This window comes from Stenella coeruleoalba, assembly GCF_951394435.1.
Source record: "Stenella coeruleoalba genome assembly, chromosome: 14".
NCBI classification, from domain to species: domain Eukaryota; kingdom Metazoa; phylum Chordata; class Mammalia; order Artiodactyla; family Delphinidae; genus Stenella; species Stenella coeruleoalba.
In genome coordinates, this window is record NC_137160.1 from 16,525,892 (window position 1) to 16,547,738 (window position 21,847).

Below are 21,847 nucleotides of genomic sequence, written 5' to 3' on the forward strand. Positions count from 1 at the left end.
ATTTATATTTCTATGGGAAAAAATTACAACAAAAAAGAGTTCAACGTCATCTGGATGTTGGGATATTTATGCTGTCCTGGGAACAAGGAACTGATGCACACACTGTGTGGTCCAAAGCTGACCAAGGACGGCTGATATTCACGAGAACCCACGTAGGGGCTTAGGAAGGATTGGCTATTCACTGCTGCAGATTCCGCTTTTTCTCTAAACCAAACAAAATCTAGACTATACTTCTTGGCCACCTTTCCTACCTATGCAGGTCATCTTTGCAATTTCTTAAGATAAAAGGGTTACTGACAACACCATCCATCCCATTGCTAATATCTGCTAAAAAGCATCATTAGCAAATTTCCTTCAGAGTCTGGGTTAAAGAGAAAATTATCTCACCTCATATACTTGCTTTTATTCATATTGAAAATTATACAAGTTAGTGGTAATTACCTCCTTGACTACTAGGGAGGTCATGATTTCTAGGACAATTTTTTCCTCTTCTGTTTTTAATATTTTGTTTTTGCCTTTTATTGTATATTAATAGTTTGAGGTCTTGCTGTATACTATCATTCAAAAACTAAGCTGCTTCAAATCCTTTTTTTATAGTAGTTGAGGTTTAACCAGTGTTTATTTGCCATCATTAGACCAAAAATTGTCGAGTGAACGAAACAGTAATCAATTCACTGTATCCCTGAGGCTGGCAAGGGATTAGAACAAACTGTAATTGCCAATTGTGAGTTAGCAACCCTCCCATGTGCTTGTAAGTATATCAAGGGGGTGATCTATACATTTTCCAAAAAGGAAAAGAAAAATTTTGAGAGAGTTTCCAAATCAAATAATTATGGAATAAAAATCCAGAAAAGTTAAAGAGCCAGTATGTTTGCTATTTTCCATGACGGGTTAGCCAGGAGAGGAAGCTGAGGAAGGGGAAAGTGATGTCATCACCAAACATAAGATAAACCAAGGAAAAATAACCCCTGCTCTACATCTCACGAATCTGCATGAAGAAGTCCTACACAACGGATTAGCGCACGTTTACAACAGGAGAAGCTGATACGAAGGCAAGAGCTTCTTTACAACCTACAAACTCAGGCTCCCACGCTCTGTAACTCCACGAAGAGGAATCCTGTTGCGCTGCTTTCACAACCACGTGCTTTCACCGGTACAAGATGTACTTCCCAACCTCATCCCAAAGCGCTGCCACGTGTGCACCTGACTGCAGAGCATGGGGACGTGTTCCTGACCATCGACGGTACTCACATTAGGCTGGGTCGGTGCCACTGGGTGGTCCGGTTGTTGTGGTTGACATAGTAAGTGCGACCCAAGTTGTCCACCTTTTCTTCCCACCCGGGGGGCAGGGGAGGGGGGGGAAGTTCCTCCTGGTGCTGAGATGCCGAGTCATTCGAGTCAACAACTTCCCAGCCGGGCTGTGGAGCACAATCAGAGGGGAGATGGTGAGGCTGCTTTGATGGCTACAGTGCGTTGTGCCCTTCGTCCTCGCTCCTGTGCTCTCCGGCTCTGACGGTGGCTTCCTGCGCCACATTTAAAGAAATTCCCAAGATAGGGCAAAAAAAAAAAAAAAATCAATTCTAGGAGCGTCTCAAAAATATTCTGAGCCATGGCCAATGAACTGCGCTGCCCTCTAAGAAGATGACACTGCAGAGTGCCACTCGGATGGGGATCCGCACAGGCTGTCACGTTACCTAAGTCACGTTACACTCTTTTCGTATTTCGTGTTTGTTATTTTGACCTGACGGCCTCCGGGGCCGTACAAAGCCTTGCCGATGATACGGGTCACGCTACAGCTGTCATCTTTTCAACACCTCCGTAAGGTAAGAGGGAGCTGGGAAGATGAGCCCTGCAGCATGTGTGTTCTCGCAGAATCCGTGGCCTGCCCGGGCACTGGGAGGCCCGGGGCGCTCTCGCTCCCCAGGGAGGACAGCATGGAGGCGGCTCCAGGAGGAGGGGAAGCTCCTGGGCTGCAGGAAGGACGAGCCGCCAGACAGCCAGGAGCAGCCTGGAAGCTGCTGCTTCCTACTCAGCCATTCCCCACCTGCTGCCGCCGCATCAACAGGCTTCCTGGTACCAGACTCAGAGGTGCTTTTTTTTGCAACACATATTTTCGGCATTAAGTATTCCTTCCTGACATTCCCTAGTAAAGTCACTGGAAAATTAAGTAATTCACTGATTATTACAGTTGGAAGGTTGGAAGAGTGTGAAAAAAAAATTCCTTGGATTTGAGATAAAAATCTGTGGATGTGCTTATGAAATCTTAACATTCAAGACTGCCTACCACCCACTTCAGTCCTTCTCACAGAGAAAGATGAAAGCTTGCACATGAAACACTGCCTGGTAATATGACCTCTGGGTCTGAGGGAGGTTCCGTTAACTTGCCCATAATGCATTATTCACACATCATGTATATGCAACAGCTGCAAACAGATGTGCAAACAAGCCACAGAGAGGTCTTGTAAACGGACATTTTCTGAACAATACGAGAATCTGTCTAACAAAACAGCACCATCCGAAGCCTGAGCTGAGAAGGTACCCATGGTAGAGGTACGTGACTGGAGAGTTAAAGGTGGCCTTGCCGGGAGGGAACAAAAGAAAATTCCTCTGGACAGCTAATTCCAAAACGGCATTTCTACCTCGTGCACGCTCTCACCTGTGGGCCAGATGAGTAAGAAACCTGCATGAGTCCCTAAATTATTTTCGCCACTTGAAGCAATTCCAAGCGCTAAAAGGAATTTACAAAGAGCTGCAAGTCCAAAGAAATAAGAGAATTAGATATGTGGGGAGAATTTCACATGGCGGTGGGCTGTTAATAAAACAGGGGTATCGTAGTTTAGAAAGAGACCCCTCTTCAATTATTAGTGTTACAACATGAAATGAAAAGTTTATCCTTTTTGCTAAAAACCAAACACGTCGGTAGATCTGTCAAAGACGTAGATTCACGGACACATTGAAGTTTCTTCACATTTAAGCTTGATCAACTTTTATTTCCTTAAATTATAAAGTCTTAAAGTGAAACATCAATATGCTCTTAGGCAAGGAAAACAGACCAAGGCCCGCAGCCCTGTAGCTTACCTCCATCTCATCCCTCTGCTCGCTGTTTTCTTCATCTTGACCTCCGTTTTTGGGCATATAGGCCATTTTCAATCGCAAAAATCCCTTAACTCGAGATTTATGACTGCACGATGGAAGAAAATCGGTTATAAAGGATGTGACTTGGTTACATCTTTATGATGGCTCATATTTATGATGCTTTAAAAAAAAAATGCAATAGGAAAAGAAGTTGGAATTCTCCTCAGAGAAAACCAAGAGCCAAAGCATAAGAAACGGCAGCGGCCCGAAGCCTCACCTTCTTGGTCGGAGGAGAAAATCCTTAAATGTGTAGGGTCGCTCCATCGTTGGATCTTCTGTCTAAAGGAAGACAAAGTAAGTGTCAGTACTCCTGACAGTGTCGTATTTCAGATACACCCAAGTGGATTACAGAGAATGCATCTGCAGGTTTTAGAACGTGAGCCTGGCGAAAACAGAGTTGGTTCCTCACCCAGTACTTGACAATTAATTACACATTTCATAGGTTACAAAGCTTTACTCAAGATCCACTAGATGTCACTATCAACACCCATTTTTAGGAGCCAACCTCAGCCTGAGACAAATGACAGAACTGTAGTCGTCACTGCCAAGTGTAATTTCTAGCTGCTGGGTGCAGGGCTCAGTCTCACGCTGCTGATTAACTCTGGAGAACCAGGGGTCACTGGTGCCTGCCTGCTTGTCCCTGTGACTCAAGAAACCTAAAAATGCAGTTAATAGGAAAACATGCGAGATCAATCTGTGAATGCAATTTTACTTTACTTTTAACATTAAAATATCATGTCATCTGAAAGACGGTTTCCTCCACAGAGACTGTCCTAGGTGGCGTCATCCATCAGCCTTTTGCTGGTGCTTATTTCAAGAAGCTATGAATGTAGCGGTGGTATTTATTCATTTTTGAAAGAAATCAGTGTTTTATTGTGCAAAATCAGATGGTCAAAGCAAGCAGGCAACTGGAAAAATAAATGTTACTATTTCATTAATTTAAAAATACTATGTGCAGTAAAACTTCAAATACCTAGACTCTTTAATTAAACACAATTAAAAACATTTACTTCTGTAGCAAGAGAGACAAACCACAAAACGATTTATTATGTATCAGAAGGGTATGTGTGTATATAGATGCGTTTATATTTGTAACATTATCTGTTTATGTCACTCTCTGCTTTAAACTCGCGATGGCTTCCTACTCTGCTTATATAATATGCTGAAAATTCTTTCCTATGGACCTATAAGGTTAAACATGATGTGGTTCTTTTTTTCTTTTTGCGGTACGCGGGCCTCTCACTGCTGTGGCCTCTCCCGTTGCGGAGCAAAGGCTCCGGACGCGCAGGCTCAGCGGCCACGGCTCACGGGCCCAGCCGCTCCGCGGCATGTGGGATCTTCCCGGACCGGGGCACGAACCCGTGTCCCCTGCATCGGCAGGCGGACTCTCAACCACTGCGCCACCAGGGAAGCCCTGATGTGGTTCTTAATTACCTATAACCTCACTGTGAACCAGTCTCTCCACTGACCCCATACTCCACCCGTCCTGACCTCCTCTGTCCCACGTGCACATCACATCTAATCCTGCTCTAGCAGGTCCTTCAACTGAACAGCTCTGGCTCCAGATGGCCACAGCGGTCTCCACTTTGTCATCCAGGTCTGGGATCCCAAGTCACATCTTCAGACACCACATCCTAAATCGCCACCATAGCCTCCCTTTATTATCCTCTGTCACAACATCCTGATTTCCACCCCCTCTTCACCATCTGAAATTATCTTGCTCATTTATTTATTAACTAGTTTATTAACATCCATCACCTGTAGAATATAACCTCATGAGCTCAGAGACTTGGATTTGCTTGCCACTGTATTCTTAGTGCCAAGAGCACTGCCTGACACAAAGTACCCGTACAAATAGCTGATTAGCCCACCTGATCTACAGTAAAGTACCGAGGCCACAGAAATTCACCATCACTCAAGAAAGTCAGTTATATTCTCTAGACTTTTTTCTAAATTCAGACAAAAAAAAAAAAAAATCAGAGAACTTACCGGGACTCTAAAAATGGAACTGTCCATACACTACGTAGTTTAAATGACAGACACCACACACATCAGGAGGCAGACGTCCTGGGTCTGTGTCTTGGCTTTGTTACCTAAGAGCCACGTGGCCAAGGACAAATTCCTTAGCTCTCTGTGCCTCAGTGCCCTCCTCTACAGAGTAGGGCAGTAACAGGATCTTACAGAGTTGTGACGATTAAACCAATCATCTGAGCTGGTATCAATACGCAGCAAGTTCTCACAAGGGCTCCTGGCAACTTAACAAATGTTGGCCATTGTCATCATCAGCCAATTCTCCATTTTCATGTCACTTGTGAGCACTGCCAACTCAACAGCAAAAAGGCAGGGCGTTAAAAAATGAAAGTTCACCTCCATGGACATTCTCCAGTGTGAACAAGACTGTTACCTTGCAGATAACAACGGGATTCTTCCTGGCACTACTCAGGCTCCTGCTGGATCCTATTCCCTGGAGAAAAGCCCAGGGGAGACTCCCAGGACAGCACTGAGATGGTAGAAAGCCATCTCAAACAGGTTGATGCTAACAGTATTATCGGCCAAAACAGATGCTGCAACCCCCTGTCCCTTTTGAATGTCCTGTGGGCATTCAAAAGAAAATCTTCTGGCTACACAGCAATTTCATCTTAAAAAGATCTGTTGCTTTCAACAGAACTGCAGTTACTTTGACATAATATATGTAATGAGGTAAATAACTTTGTGGGCAAGTGGAAGGGAATGGCCTTATCAGGACCTTAGACTCAAAACAGGGATGCAACAGCTAAAAGCAGCCAGGCCTTAGACTGAGCCCCCCTGCCTCCTCGGCCCTTGACTGCAACACAGATCAAGGCTGAAGACCCAAGGTCTGGTCGGTCTTCTGATCACTGGGCAAGTCAACTCCCTCTGTGGGCCCAGGTGTCCTCACCTGTAGAATACAGGGAGTGGATAAATGGTCTTTAAAGTCCCTCTAAGGTCTATGCTACTGAATTCTGTACACGTGAGAGGGAACCATTACCCTGGTACCAGGTGGAATCATAAAAGGGGTGTTCATCATCTGAGTTACCTTCAAGCACAATTAAGGTGCCAAATAATATCACCACCACCCCAAAAATGTCTCACTGTAGGAAAACTGAAATTTTTTCAGTTGCCTTGAGTGGCACTTGACTAAAATAGGAGAAATTAATGTTTTTAAAATAGCTCTTTCAACCCCAGCGTGTTTCCCATAGATACAGAGATTTTGCATCTGGTAGGGGTAATGTGCAAAGGGCAGGGGAGACGCAACTGACGGACGAGGCAAGGAAAGTTTCCGAGGCATAAAAGGCAAACACCCACCAGAAATGTCATTCTGTTGTTAATACGAGTCTTGGAGTTATTTTTGTCTCTAAGTAATTATTAAAGACAAGTCATAAAATCCTGTATGAACTTCTGGGCAATGACACAGGATTTAACAGACAGATGTAAAAATGATAGTGTTCTTTAAAAAAAATCAGTAAGAATAGGACAGTTACAGGGACTTCCCTGGTGGTCCAGTGGTTAGGACTCCACGCTTCCACTGCAGGGGCACAGGTCTGATCCCTGGTCGGGGAACTAAGATCTCGCGTGCCGCGCGGCACGGCCAAAAACAGAGTAGATCCTGAAATAGGAAAAGAAAATGCTACAAGAACAGGACAGTTACAGCTAAGTTCACTTCTGGTGCCACACCGTAAAAGAATAAAATAGAGGAGCTCAGTTTGAGTTGCACTACAGACGTCAGGCTGGTGGGACTACCTTGCTTAAAATACAGTCCCTACCTCCTCTCTCCTCCACGTGCCTCCAGCTCGTCACACTGCCCAAGTCTCCCAGGTAACAACGTACGTCATCACAGTCGCCGTGCCTCTGCTTACAGCCAAGGTGCTGTTTCACAGAGCTGGATGGAAACTTGGTATCATCTATGTGTATGCCCTCATTTTATAGGTGAGAAAAACAGAGGCCCAAAAAGGACTGCTAACTTATTAAGGTTACCAAGGCAACCTGCCCATCTCCAAGCTCGGAGTCAACTATTCCTGAGAGATCTTTTAAAGCTTGACATTTGGAGACTTCCGTGAATATGAATCTATGTTTTCTTAATGCTCAGATCTGCATAAAAGGTCAGATGACTAACCTTATTTACTCTCCCTCTTCCCTCCTCGTCTTTTACTCACTCCCATCCACACTCAATAATAAATAAAATGGAAAAAAATATTAAAGACGGGTGGCATATCTGGAATAGAAGCAAAGGATATAGATCCCTACCATTCTAAATGCCTTGGGTCTAATTTCCTATCCTTTTTCTTCCACAAATAAAACTGGTCTGAGAGCCAAGAATGAAAGTGAATGACAAGTCAAAATTATTTTCTTTCATCTGGAAGCATCAGATAAAGCAGCGAGGAATCCATGATCGAAGGGGGAAAAAGAAGTTTCTTTTCTTTCCATTATCACTCTTTACTCTTTCCTGTTTAAGGGACAAAAACCTAGCCAACACTGGCCTCCTCGGTAATTGAGGTGGTGAGGCTCCAACATGCAGAGCACACCCCAGCTTCACACAACCCTCCCGGCCCCGTCCCTCTGTGCCAAGTGGCCTCCTTCACTCGTCTGCCTGGCAGAACTCCAACCCGGACGGTCCCAATGCTCACAAGGGCACACAATTGTCCAGAGACCCAACAGTGGGCAGTGGGCCGAGAAGGACCCGTGGTGCCCCAGTCTGAGGTGTTCAAGTGCCCTGACCCCCTGGCTCTTCCTGGTAGGCTTCTCGGGATCAGGGACTTTATAGCTGCAAGGAAGGACAGCTTAGGAGAGCCATTCCTAAGATTTTAAGAGCATGGTTTGATCCTGCAAATGCCACTTTCCACCAGCAGCTGCACCCACAGGCCTCTAGGACTGCAGCAAGGGAAGAAGGTTCTTTAGCGAACATCAGTTACTAGGTCTAAACTACGTTTTTCAAAAAGCACACCCAAAACCCAAAAGTAGGGCATTTAAATGATTAAAGATAACTTCCTAACAATGGTGAGAGGTTACATTAACTTCAGTTTTGTGGTCTTGAATCTTCTCCATCAAGTTCCTGATTTAGAAAAGAGCTTCATTCAAAGGCTGCAACTTCTTAGACCAGAATCAAGGCAGAGATGACTCTTTTCTAAAGGAAGAAAGGTTCACGCTATCTTGGGGCAACAAGATAAAGCTTAAAATGCCTTGTAGTAAATAAGTGTGTATATATGTCAAGATGGAAGTGTATGCAATTAGGTATTTTGCTAATATAGATTTTAAAGATAGTAACAAAAGATTACTTCTCTTCTTTATCTTAATTTCTATGATTCCAAATCTCTGGGCCTTTTCTCTACCTAAATTAAATATTCTTGGCATATTAAATAGGTAGAACTACAGAGAAACAGCCTCAGGTAGGGGAAAAAAGCTGAATGAAAAATCACCACGTAAAACTTGGTGTGGGAATCCCTCCACCCCCAGTTCCCTCCAACAGCCAGAATTATTATCTTAGGAAAAGGGCCTCCAGAATCATGTATTTTTCACCTAAGCCAGAGAACTCTGGTCTCATCTCACCTGAGCCATCTAATAGGGTGCCATCTGCCACGTGTGGCTTTTTAAATATAAATTTTAATTAATTAGAATGAAATAAGATAAATTCCGTTCTTCAGTCACATTAGCTACATTTCAAATGCTCGACTACCACATGTGGCTACCGTGATGGTGGCCCTGCTAAGCCACATGAGTGAGGAACCTGCTTCACCGATTCTTCATCAGAGAGTAGAATTATGCCTATCAGTAAACATCTGTTAAAGGAATAAATTCTCTATCAGCAAATGGGGCTGTAAAGAATTAATTAATAACCAAATACCCAGTCCGATTTGTTAAGCCTTGAGAAGGCTTGGAAGGGTGGGCAACAGCAACTTCACCACCACATGACTGCTCTCCACTACCTTCTCTCATTATTAGTAAGACCTAAGTTCTTTAATCTAAAATTCGATGACATCAAACAATACTGAATCCACAGGCCACATAGCCATGTATATATAAACTGCCTTGACAGTGGTCATATGGCTATCAAGAAAAGAACATCCATGATTTATCCACAAAATATATTCAAATGCTAACATCCATTTTACATGCCCACACTTGTGTTATCATACAAAATTAACTGTGCTATCTTCCCATGAGTGTCCTACACATATGATCAAATACACATATGAGAGCACCTCAAATCTTGGGACCAAAGCCATATATCCACTCAGAATATGCCGGTTGGGTTCTCCTACCACTAAGAGGATAAAGAATGCACCTTCACCTCTCCTCCTGCTCCCTTTGTGGTCCATCTTGGAGACTGCAGTGGGCTCCACAAAGCCAGTCAGTTTTAAGCTTACACTCCAGTGTAAGCTCATCTGGGGACAGACTGAAAACTGGGAGGCTCCACTTCTCAACCGGCTCAGCTCCTGTGAAAGTCCTCAGTCCTCTCTGGTCTCTCCCTCTTCCACTCTTTTTTATTTTATTTTATTTTTTTTGCGGTACATGGGCCTCTCACTGTTGTGGCCTCTCCTGTTGCGGAGCACAGGCTCCGGATGCGCAGGCTCAGCGGCCGTGGCTCAAGGGCTCAGCCGCTCCGCGGCATGTGGGATCCTCCCGGACCGGGGCACGAACCCGCGTCCCCTGCATCGGCAGGCGGACTCTCAGCCACTGCGCCACCAGGGAAGCCCTCCCTCTTCCACTCTTGAACCGGCTGGCTTCTATTCCAGCCTGGAGCCTTAGCACCGCTTCCTTCTTTGAAAGCTCCCTCTTGCCTCCACCGAAATCCAAAGGTAAAATGTTCCCTCTACTGATGTGGTCTCTGAAGAGGAACACTCTTCTATTCTCTGGGAGTTCCACTCAACCTTTCAAAACCAATCTGCACTCAATCACTCAAGGGATTGTTGGAGCAAGTTGTTTAAAAATTTCACCTACACCTCTTAGAGTTAATACATAATTTGCCTTGACTGTGATGTGGTTTTCATGTTGGGGAAAAGGGAGGTTGGGGACACCCATGAAAGAACTGGTCAACCAGCCAAACTGCTGAGAAATGTGAGGCGGTTACAGCTTCAACCCGAACAGCATGAAGAGAAGACCCACTGATGTAGAAATACGTGAACAGTCTTCCTGCACAAAGGCTGAGACGTCCATACGCTATCAATGGGACTTTAAAAGAACAGTCAGGGCTCTGATGGCTTATGCCATCAAGCATAAGCCCACCTCCCACAAGCACCTTGGAGCTTCAGGTTTTCATATAGAAACAAGCAAAAATATTCTAATGATATTACTTTTGCTTCCGATCTTTTGGAAGGGAAGGCGCTTGAAACCTTTCTTCCTTAACAGCTCCCCTGAGTAAGCAAGAACACAGTGCTTGCCATCATGTTTCTTCCCAACAGAGCTTCACAGCTTCCTGGGTGAGACGCAGTCTTTCTTGGTCTTTAACAGCCATAGCTAGAGTTTCAACACAGCAGGAGGCTCACACTAGGTGGTTTGAGTCCTTTTAGTGTATAGACTACTTATACTATTTGCTCACATGACGCGTTTAAAAAGATAATAAAATGCCCTTGGAAGGCAGAAATGTTTGACTTATCCTCTCTCAGGTGCCACTTTAGGCACTTTGTGCTGCCCCGGGGAAGGAGGGCTGGGAGGTGGAACACGAGACCATCTACCTCTCACCAAGGAGGTCTTGGACCCCCATCCTGTCGATACTGGAACGTGCGAGAGTCACCTTTAAGCTCAGTTAATGTCAACAGCCCCAACTGTTTTGCTGCTCGTCTGAGTGGAGAGGAATAGTAGCAACGCCACACATGCTAACCCAGTACAACTTCTGAAGCCAGAGTGGGCGTTTCCGGCTGACAAGTTCACTCAGTACCAATAGCATCTTTTCTTTTGTCTCTGTGCCAACTGAGAAAGGCCATGGAAACACTAGCTTGTATAGATGTAGCCCAAGAGAAACAGCAGGTACCATTCTAGACAAAGGGAACAGACGTTTGATTAGACCCAAGAGGTGAACTTGAAAGCAGGGACATTCCAGTGACAAGGAGGAGGGGTCTGACAGAAGCAGGTAGCTGACAAAGGAAGACAAACTAAGGAGCAGACGAGAAAGCAGCCAGTGACGCTGCCAGGCATGCGTGGATGGCTCAGATGCACTTGATTTTTACAGTTAAGCTATCTCCTATCCCCTTGAAAGGACCGCCTTCTAGAAAGGGCCAGGGCCAGGGTACACACGCTTCTCCACTGTGTTGAGGAAATGCCGCCCTGAAAACACAACCAAACTGCAGACGGTTAGAAACTGCTGCTCAGAGCACGCGCTGTAAAGCAGGTGACCGTTCTTACCGGGAGATGACTAAGGGGTATGTCCACCTGTCCCAGGAAGTCGTCTCGTGTCTGTTGAGAAGAGAGAAAAGAATTAATGTTTCCGTCTATTTGCTGAGTGTCAGCATTCTTAGAAGTGTTTCTTTACAAATAGAGAAAGGTCCAGGGCCTGACATGGGAGAGCAGGGGGGATGGGTTGAAGGCAGAGACCCAGGTGAGGCACAGACAGCCGTCGCCTCGGAGACCAGTGAGCCCAAGGCCTCACACACCTGACCTTGAGCTGCCTGAGACTCTGCAGGGCATCTACCACCCAACCCATTGGAGACAAATCCTCTCTTGGACCTGGAGAGCATGCGATCAGTCAGGGAAGGGACACCTGGGACCCCAGAAGGTTTGGGGGCACAGGTGGCCCAGTTTAAAGAGAAGATGGTAAAGAAATGCTGGGACCATTTTCACGAATATTTATTAAGTGCTATAAACAAAAGAGCTCCTTGAGAGCTGAGAGTCTTGGGAAAGAGTCTAGTTATTAATATATCTTATACATTACTTATTAAAAAATGGCACTGAACTTTCAGTCTAGTAAGTACACTGCTTCAGAATCCAAGATCACGCATGAGGTACTGGTTACATTTTTGGACACACTGTGCTTCTTCCCCTCTCCATCTCCCACACAGATCTCGATGAAATGCACGTGGAGAAGCTCACAGGTGCCCTTTCAGACTCTGGGAAGCACCGGAAGTCATAACTCAGGGTCAGGGGTCCCTGGTCTGGACCACGGGGTGTCCAGTGGGTCACTCTGACACAATGTCCTTCTGTAGGAGGGCTTGTGTCAGAGCCTCTGATGCTTAGATGACCTGCGATGTGAACCAGAAGGAACACGACGACTTCTGTTACCCGTAAAAACACGCAGTTGCTTCTACCACATTCCAAATGCCTATTATAGCTGGAAAGTTCTTCAGACATATCAGACTTGTCCTACTGCTAGCCTGGGGAAAAGCCCAAGAGACAATCCTGACCTCCTCCCTCCGGACCCTGGGCTCTTGTTTTCACTCCTTACTGGTTTCCTATGAAATTTTCTAATTTATATAACACGCTTTTGAAGCACACTTGGAAACATTCTCTTCTTGCATTTGAAAAGCAGCAGCAGATAAACGTGAACAAGATTTACTGAAATGATTTGCTCCACGCTTAGAATCTCCTTTTATGTGATTAACTAGAAAACGATCTGTGTCCTGTAAACAACACATGAAGGATAATGAAAAATCAGTTACTACTGGCTGAGCGTGCGCAAAGCAGGAGAGCCCCCATCCTTCCGACAAGACTTCGCTTTCTTGTATTTTCTCAGCTACGTCTGCCTCAGCCCACCATGGATACCTCACCGAGCATATGGCCGTCAGGTGCCGATGCTGTATATCTTAACAAGCAGTGGTTAGCACAAGGCCCAGAAAGTGGACCTCTTCACTGTCCAAAGAATTAGGGAGCAGTCCCATTCTGAATTTGTCTGATTTAACTGTAAAGCCAATGTAAATGTCAGTTAATTCCACGATCAAAAACACAGAAATGGGGACTTCCCTGGTAGCACAGTGGTTAAGAATCCGCCTCCCAATGCAGGGGACACAGGCTCGAGCCCTGGTCCAGGAAGATCCCACATGCCGTGGAGCAACTAAGCCCGTGCACCACAACTCCTGAGCCTGAGCTCTAGAGCTCACATGCTGCAACTACTGAAGCCCGTGTGCCTAGAGGCTGTGCTCCGCAACGAAAGAAGCCACCGCAATGAGAAGCCCACGCACCACAACGAAGAGTAGCCCCCGCTCACCGCAGCTAGAGAAAGCCCGCATGCAGCAAATTGTGTGTCTACCTAATGAGAGTAGTGAGGTCCTACCACTTGTCCCCTCTCCCCTCCTGCTACTGGTACTGATACTGTGAAGGAACAGGACACGGGGATGCAACCATCAGAAGAAGACAGTCTTACCTGAAGCTCCGTTTCATAATCTGCTCTCTTTGAATAGTTATCTATCGATGGTTAACCTAAGTGCATTTTAACAAAAATTCACAAAACATCCACGTGCCCGTGTTGTTTTGCTTGGGAGATGTTAGAGTTCTAAACCCACCCGATGAGTTCACCATCTGAACCAAGAAGAGACAGGCACCTGCCGCTCAGGGCAAATCAAGTGCTGTGGCAAGGTCTCATCTAATCCTCACGGCAGCTGTAGCAGGTGGGCACCATTATTATACCCATTTTACAGAGGGGGAGCCTAGAGACCAGAGAGGTTCCTAGCTGGGTAGACTGGTTCCAGAGTCTGGGCTCTTAACTAATACACTGTCCCCCATCTCACTAATGGGCAGGAAAGCGTGGCTGTGTACCAGCTTTGGGCTTCTCATCGGGATGCTGGCTCTCAACAGTGTGGATGAGAAGGGACTCTGATGAGAGCACAGTTTATGAGACTTCGGGGAAGGGGGTTCTGCTAAAACGCTCATCTGGGATGTTATCCTTAACACAACCTCCTGTTCCGAAGTTTATGGGATCCCAGTGGTACTCACTGCAAAGCTAGGCGGCTTCACTTGTACCTTAACAAGTTTTCTCATTACACTGAAAAGACAATTCCTAAAACAGACGAAGACAGAGCAACCTCACCCTTAAAGTAAACAGAAGGCTCTTATTTTCTGGTTTACATCAAGTGCGACTGTAATAAAATCATTTTAAAAATAAAATAGGGATCAAGTGTATAGAGCAGCACACGGTCAAGAGGTATTGGCTTAAAGAAGTGATTCACCCGTCAGTGGAACATGCTGGTGAGATCTAGGTTTCAAAACATCCCACTGTTGCCAGAAGTACAGACATTTCAGGCGATGTAAAGTACTTAGGTTAGTGACACTACACCAACATTAAATGTGTCTTCGATTCCACAGGACATCTAGGAGGGACCAGAGGGCCTACTAGTGGCCTTTGCACCAAAATGAGAAGCTGGAGTATTTCAAGGCCACCTGGCTGTGCTGATATGGCAGGATCCCTACCTGCGGGCCCTGGAGAGCCAAGGTTTGAGGCCCTCAGAGCCCCGTTAGGTTATCACTGCCACAGGATGACACCTTGTACCAATTTTATAAAAATACATTAATCAAGTCACTTAAATAATTTCCATTACAAAATTATTTCCATCAGGCATCATGTTAACCCTAAGAGCTTACAAAACACCAAATTAGTTTCAACTCACACAGTACATACTGGCATTTCTTGTGCTTATTTTTAAGTGGTAACTGTTGTCAATTTCAACCTCAATTACCTGTCACACTATCCTGGAGGCTGAAAATGTGCAGGTTAGTAACACAATTATACATGTTCCCTTCTGACAAGCCATCAAATATTTTCCCAACATAATGACAATGCAAAATGGAGCCCTTGAAATGTGTCACATAAGGTGAAACAAAAATCTATATTCCATTACTGGAAAAGTGAAATAAATATACCAAACAGTCTCTCTCTTAGAGTTTGTGTTCCAAATGACGATTAACTACATTCAAGACCATTCCTCCGAAGGAAAGGGACAAGTGTGTGCCCTTGAGAGGCCATGGAGAGGTACATGAGAGGTATGTGTGAATATCACTGGACCCCAAAGCCTGGGGACGATCACAATAGCTCCAGTGAAACCCTAACACAGCCCTCGGGCATTTCTCATTGTGCGCACCGGGCCAGAGATGCCAGCACTGAAGTGGACACCAGGCTTAGCTGTCCTCACAAAATAAACGAGAGGCGATTTCTCAAAGAACACATCCATTCAAGAAACACCACAGACTTTTGATCTTTAGGTTAGAATTGCACTCGAACGATATGATCTGAATCTTACTACGTACTGATGACCACAGAGGTCACTGTGCAAGAGCTAGGCTAGGACTCTGTGCATTCACATCGAAGCTGCAGGGGAGGAGGGGGACTATGTGGGGAGGACATCACCAGAAGTAAGGGGTGCTGGCACGTACAGCTGGGGTCGTGAAGGCTCTTTAGGAAAGGTGTATCAGAAAGGACGGGCGATTCTTGGAAGGTAAGATGACCCGTATGTAATACAGGAGCTATACATTAAAGCAGCGCTTTTTAAACTGTGCGTTGCAATCCCACTAGCAGTTCACAAGAAGCATTAAGACAAACTAGATACAATGGAATAAAAAACATTAGAGCCTCACATGAAATGTAAGTAAGTACTGTTTCGAGGAATTTCTTTCAATTACATACACAGGTGAGTGCGTGTACTAAGTTGTGATGTCAAATTAATTTCTCTTTGCGTGTCACCATCATGAGTTTAAAAGCCACTTAACTCCAGCAAATGATAGCCATCCAGTGCTACCCATGGCCTAGAAAGCATCAAGGAGCAACTTCCAAGAAAATTATATTGAGAATTTCTCAAGACAAATGGAAGAGAAGTACCAGAGGCATTAGAACGTAAGCCACAGAAAAAGAATTTAAGAGTAAAGACATGGCATGATTACATCTTCATGAATTACAAATCAAGGTTAATCTCCCAATTCTAAACAGAGAGAAGAATAACCTTTGTTTTGCTGCTAAACCAGTAAATGCTTCTTCCTTGCGAGGCTCGCAGCCCACACTCGGGCACCAGCACCGACCAGACAGGGGAAACGGGTTCTATTTTTAGAGTGACTTTGGAAGCATGCACTCTGAATTATCTAAATAATGAATGGCTTGAGAAACTTTTGCAAAAGCTTTTGGACAAAATGTTATAAATATAGTGACTCTTCAACAGTCTACTGTCTGGAGAGTCACCTGGGTGTCGAGATGCACTCGGTTTTAGGTGCTGTCTCATTCCTCAAGAGAGCACGAAGGCAGCTTTACCACCACACACGAAAGGACGGAGGAATATTCTTTTTTCTCCGTCCATACACTCCAGCCTGTCCTCCGACAGCGGAGCTGCTGCGGTTCAGGAGGAGAGCATGAGTTTGGCCTCCACCCACACCACCCATCGCATAATCTAACGTCTTACCACCTGGTGCCTCTGGCTTTTCAAGGTGAGTTGTTTCAAAACGCAACGTCAAAGTTACCTTAATGAAACAGCCAAGTGGAATTCCACTAAAAATAAAGAAAAAGGTCCAGTGATGACATCCTCTGAACGCACACGCTCTTACCAAAATCCACTTGGTAAGCGCCAGAACACAAAACCCAAACGAAATTCAGACACTTTTTTTGCAAAACACAAAGAGCTTGCACTCCGCCAGCCTCTCTGCCATTTCGTTTAGAGGTTAGGGCTGAAACCTCCCATTCACTAAAACGGAATAAGGTGTGTCCTGGAGACACCGGCTGTTATTTCTAACAACAAATAAGACCTCCCTGTCAACAAGATGTCAGAGCAAACTCCAAGGACTGTTACAGGCTCTGTAAATCACGCTGGGTAGGCGGGCGGAATGAAACCATGCTGGCTGGATGTGTGATCATGAAGGCCTCTATTTTAAGGGACACTTTGCTTGAAATACAGAAGACAAAACAGAAGGGGTAGACAGAGCAGAGAACCGTCCTGCTGGCAAAGGCTACGGTAGCTCGGCAGTAGCCGCCAGGCTTTAACCAGGAGCATAACTAGACCGGTTCAAACTGGGCTTTCAGGTTCCAGGGGAGTCCCCACTGCTCCAGGTGTCCTGCTACCACATCAGGGATGAGGTGCGCTCGACGCCCCCTCCTCCCTCCAGGTGGGTGGAGGAAGCTCCTGGGCACAGTCCAGTCCTCTCCCCCCTCCAAATGTAAGCATCTTCCAGGCCAGGGGTCAACTGAGGGCCACAGGAATTACAGCCTTCTGCCAAACTTGATACTCTGAACTTAAGATCCAATAAACTCTGGGAATACAAACACTGGGAAAGAGATTTGGGAACCAGACGCACAAAATGGGAGCCGCACTGCTGAGGTCACTGGCTCCTTCAGGCAGGGGGTCACCCATAGGCAGACGATGCTACACTGTGCCCGGCCTGAAAGGCACAGAGACTAGGTGCCCTCACCTCCTAGGGGCAGAAGCTAACTGGCCCTGTACTAGATAGAGAAAAGTAACATGAGCCACATCTAGAACTTGAAAATTTCTAAGTCCCATAAAAAAAATAAACAGGCGAAATTAATTCTAATAATATATTTTAGTTGACCCAATATATCCAAAATATTCATTTCAACATGTAATCAATATGCAGATTATTACTAAGAGTGTCTTACATTCTTATTTTTGTGCTAAGTCTTTGAAATCTGGTGTGTGCTTCTCGCCTACAGCACACCTCGCTTTGGACCACCTGCATTTCAAGTGCTCGATAGCCACAGGTGGTGGGTATCTCTGTACAGACACTGACCATGACTGCCGCATCTCAGAGGCATGAATAGAACGCTGCAGGGATACAGCGGGGGAAGTGACTAATTCTGTCCAGGGTCAAGGGCAGGCATGACTTTACGGAGGATGAAGTCTTCATGCAGGGCCATTTCTTCTCTGGAGAAGTTTTACGATCAATTTTTCTGCAAGCAATTTTAATGATAGATTAAACGTATAAAGAACAAAAGAAAGTAAAGATACCTCTAGATTCTGTTGTTTATCTGTGAACTCAGCTACCAATAAATAGACTTTAATAATCTGAATGAAATGATCCACGCCAGACACGTTTAGTAACCAAAGCAGGATAAAAGGATGATCGAAGGATGGGGAAAAGGGCACCTAGGGACACCATGGGTTCAAAGTCATTTTTATAGTTTGATTTCATTAACAGGTTTACTGCTAAAAGCTCTTCCTCACACTTCCAGGCATTTGAGACTAGCAGCCCAGCTCCTTGTCTCGCTGGACAGTAGTTTGGGTGTGCGGAATATCGTCCTCAAGCAAAAACAGATCACATGTAACATAAATGCAGTATGGTATCATTCTTGGAATTTTAACGAGTGATGACTCCGAGCTACAAGAGGTACTAGAGGTACTGGAGCTACAGGAGGACGCTGACTGACTTTTCAGAGGAGCTCTGGCATCCCAGGTAGGTCCTGATAAGGCTTTTTCTGCAATGGCTGCGTTCTGGCTGAAACGTCCCTGGCCAGTGGCCTCTATCAAAGTTTGCTGCGGGGAGAGCTCCATCCGGCCATACCCTGGTAAGAACCTCAAGACCGCAAAGAATAATAAGCTTACGAGCAGCTCACCAATCGTGTCTCAGAAACCTGTTATTAGCAGGTTAAGAAACTTGCCCAGGGTCACCGAGTTAGTAAACAGCCTCCAGAAATGAACGCAGGCAGGCTGGCTCCAGGGTCCATGCTGTCACCACCACAGAGTGACGTCACACTCCACGGACTTAAAAACGAACATGAACAGGCTCCCCCTACCCCCAGAAGACTCTAGTCTGATGTGCTGCTGCCCCCAACTCCACATCCCCTCAGGTGACACTTGCCAGATACAGTTCTTGCAATCTGTCAACTCCCATGGAACATAATCTCAGCACTTGCAATCTGTCAACTCCCGTGGAACATAATCTCAGCACTGTCTGTCCTGTGCATATTCTTACATGTGTCCTTCTTTCCTTACCTGTATATTAATACAAAAATGAAACAAGTGAAGTATACGTTTGAAAGAGAAATGAAATGGAGCTAAAGACTTCTTATTCTTTGATTAATCCCCTCCCCCTGCCCCAATATCTTTTAAAGCTGAGCTCTTCAAACTGCAGCAGGCAGACCTCGGAGGATAAACAAAGACTTTCCAGGGAACTTGGGCATGCGAAGTTTTAAAGAAATCAGTTTCTAGACCCCTCCATAGGTCCTCTTCCCTAAACTCGATGTGCCTGAGAACAGAGTCTGTCTTCTGCTCCCTCACCTTTCCTAAATCACAACCCCCTTCTCCCACTTTCCAGAGAAAGGCGTACTTCTCACCCTTCCTAATCTCACCACCGTGCAGTTTTCTGGGTACAGTTTGAAAAGGCACAGCTCCCGAGCTGAGGGGACATGAGACAGACTCTTACTTCCCCTGGATGACTAGGCTCATGGAATGACAATGTCTTGCATATTTACCATCCATCCAACTAATTTTGTTGTTTATTTGATTTAAAAAATGAAGTCAGATTTTTAAATGACAGGAAATAGCCTGATATGGCTGACGTGTTTTTAGCAATAAGGACTGATTTGGTTTAATTCAATTTCATGGCAGGTATTTTCCATAAAATGGGCTGTATCTGCGATCACATGATAAAAAAGAACCAAAATACTGGATATGTTATGAAATATATTTAAAGCACACACAAAATACTCAATACATTAAAAATTACATCTTTTGCAATTATTGGACTAATAACTTATCAAGTTACGATAAATTATAGATGTCATCTTAAAAAAAATGTGTGAGAAACAGTTCTTCAAAATTCTTTTTAAGGTTTACTGAGCAGAGACGTTTGGAGACCAGAGTTTAAAGCACACAATCGATCATCAAGTCAGGTCATTAACTGGGTTGTTATTAAAAAGTTTCCCTCAAAACTCATTAAGTATTTAAAGCTTCCTCCTCCAGGGGACAGGGCTGCAGCCATGAAAAGGAAAGGCTTCTCCTTTCCATACACTACGCTGGTGAGAAAAACAGCCTGGAGAGGAAACCTTCAAAGCTTTGTGAAAAATTAAGCAAATGATTCCATGCACCTTCAGATTACACCATTTAAAATAAGGAATTTGAAGGACGAAGAAGAATGTCAGTTTCAGATTCCAGCAGGTGCACATTTAAGAGCAGCAGAGTGCGGGTCCTCTTCCACTCTGGCACCTACAAAGGACACCCTGGGAAACAATGGCCCAACACCTCCTCCTTCTCGGCTCTTTAGGACAGATTAACATCCACGGGTACCTGAGTGCAGTTCTTCTGAACAGAAGCACCAGGACTCAAGTGTGGAGGTAACCAGGGGCTCCTGGCCTGGCTGGACGTTACGATCTCCTGGGAAGCTCTCAAAGCGCTGCTCTACCCAGGCCTCACCTGAGACAATTAAATTTCTGGTAGAGGGGCCCAGACCCAGGTGTGTTTTAGAAGCTCTCCAGCTCATGCTTATCTGAGGCCCGGGTTGACACCCAGTGAGTAAACCTCTCGGTTTTCCTTCTTCACGAAAGAGCAACTGTGACTACCTGTTAAACTGGTAGAATTATACTGATTAGCAAACTCATATTAAATCGCAGCCTCTGAAGGTATAAAAGGGTTCGTGTTCCCTGCATCCCAACCCCAGAGCTCCCCTCCTTTGTGCCTCTACTGTCCTCCCAGAGGAGAACTAGCTGGACCCATTTACACGCGTTGGTAAAAATAACTGCCCGGGCCCGGAATGTGGATGAGATGGGGGAGGGGGACGATTTCTGGCCACCCCTGTTTGGAACCCTAGCCCTCTGGCCTGATAGGGCTGAGATATTAATAGGAATGAGACTCACAGGTGCACAGACAAAGCACAGAGATTTCACTGGTCATGGCCAAGGGCTATCTGCTTGCCATTCTAATACCAGGGCTAAAAAGACAAATCCCATTTCAAAATAGAATCAGAGAATGTGGTCTTTAGGAGGGACCTCAAAAGTCATTCAGTGCAAAATATCTGAGACTCCTCTCTCTGTCCATCCTTCAAGTGGGTGCTCACCCCGCCTAGTTTTAAGCACCATCAGTGATGGGGAGCTCACTACCTACTGGGTCGGGAGAAAGGGTATAGGCTTTGGATGCATATACGCCTAGTTTAAAAGTCCCATGTCTATCTAGAAGCAGCTGAATAGCTAGAGGCAAGTTTCTTAATCACCACCAAAGGCTGATCATCTCATCTGTAAAACGGGGATAGAAACAACTTTATTGTGCACAGTCACTGGGTATTAAATGGGACAATTGGATTCAATGAGCATAATTCCTAACCCAGGGCTTTGTACCCTCAGCACCGCTGGCATTTGGGGCTAGATAATACTTTGTTGCAGGGGACCGTCTATGCTACGCATTATAGGGTTTTAGAAACATCCGGCTTTTATCCACAACATGCAAAAGCAATCCCTGCCCCTCAGTTATGATAACCAAAAATAGCTCCAAATACTGTCAGATGGCTTGTGGGGGGGGGGGTCGTGGATGGGACGAAACTGCCCCCAGTTGAGAACCGCTGTCCTAATCCACTTCCCCCCCTGTACTCCGTAAGGCGTTCATGGCATCTTTGGGCAATTCTGTAAGAATGTTCTCGTGATCTGGTGTTCGTTTTTTCTTTAACTCTCATCCCCCGAAGCACCAGGGAAGAAGGAAGCCTAAGTTAAGTTTCTGTACCTCGAAAGTGGCACCTGAACAAGAGCCCCCCTGACTGCAGCACTTAACATTTGTTTCTACAATACCACGTTCTCTTAGGGGCTAGCTAATCTCTCACAGGGAGGTGTGAGTGGCTTAATCGCTCATTTGAAGAAAGT

The 21,847-nt window shown here is 45.3% G+C and overlaps 1 protein-coding gene across 7 annotated transcripts in view; it reads right to left on the reverse strand.

Annotated features, from left to right (window-relative positions):
• Positions 1-21,847, reverse strand: part of NEDD4L (NEDD4 like E3 ubiquitin protein ligase) — a 338,296-nt gene that overhangs the window by 75,040 nt on the left and 241,409 nt on the right. For all 7 annotated transcript variants that reach the window (XM_079943343.1, XM_079943342.1, XM_079943344.1 and 4 more), the window contains 4 exons: positions 11,491-11,541; positions 3,353-3,414; positions 3,079-3,181; positions 1,252-1,418 (listed from right to left, as the gene is read on the reverse strand). In XM_079943343.1, coding sequence (XP_079799469.1) covers positions 1,252-1,418; positions 3,079-3,181; positions 3,353-3,414; positions 11,491-11,541 — 383 coding nt within the window. The remainder of the gene's footprint in view (positions 1-1,251; positions 1,419-3,078; positions 3,182-3,352; positions 3,415-11,490; positions 11,542-21,847) is intronic.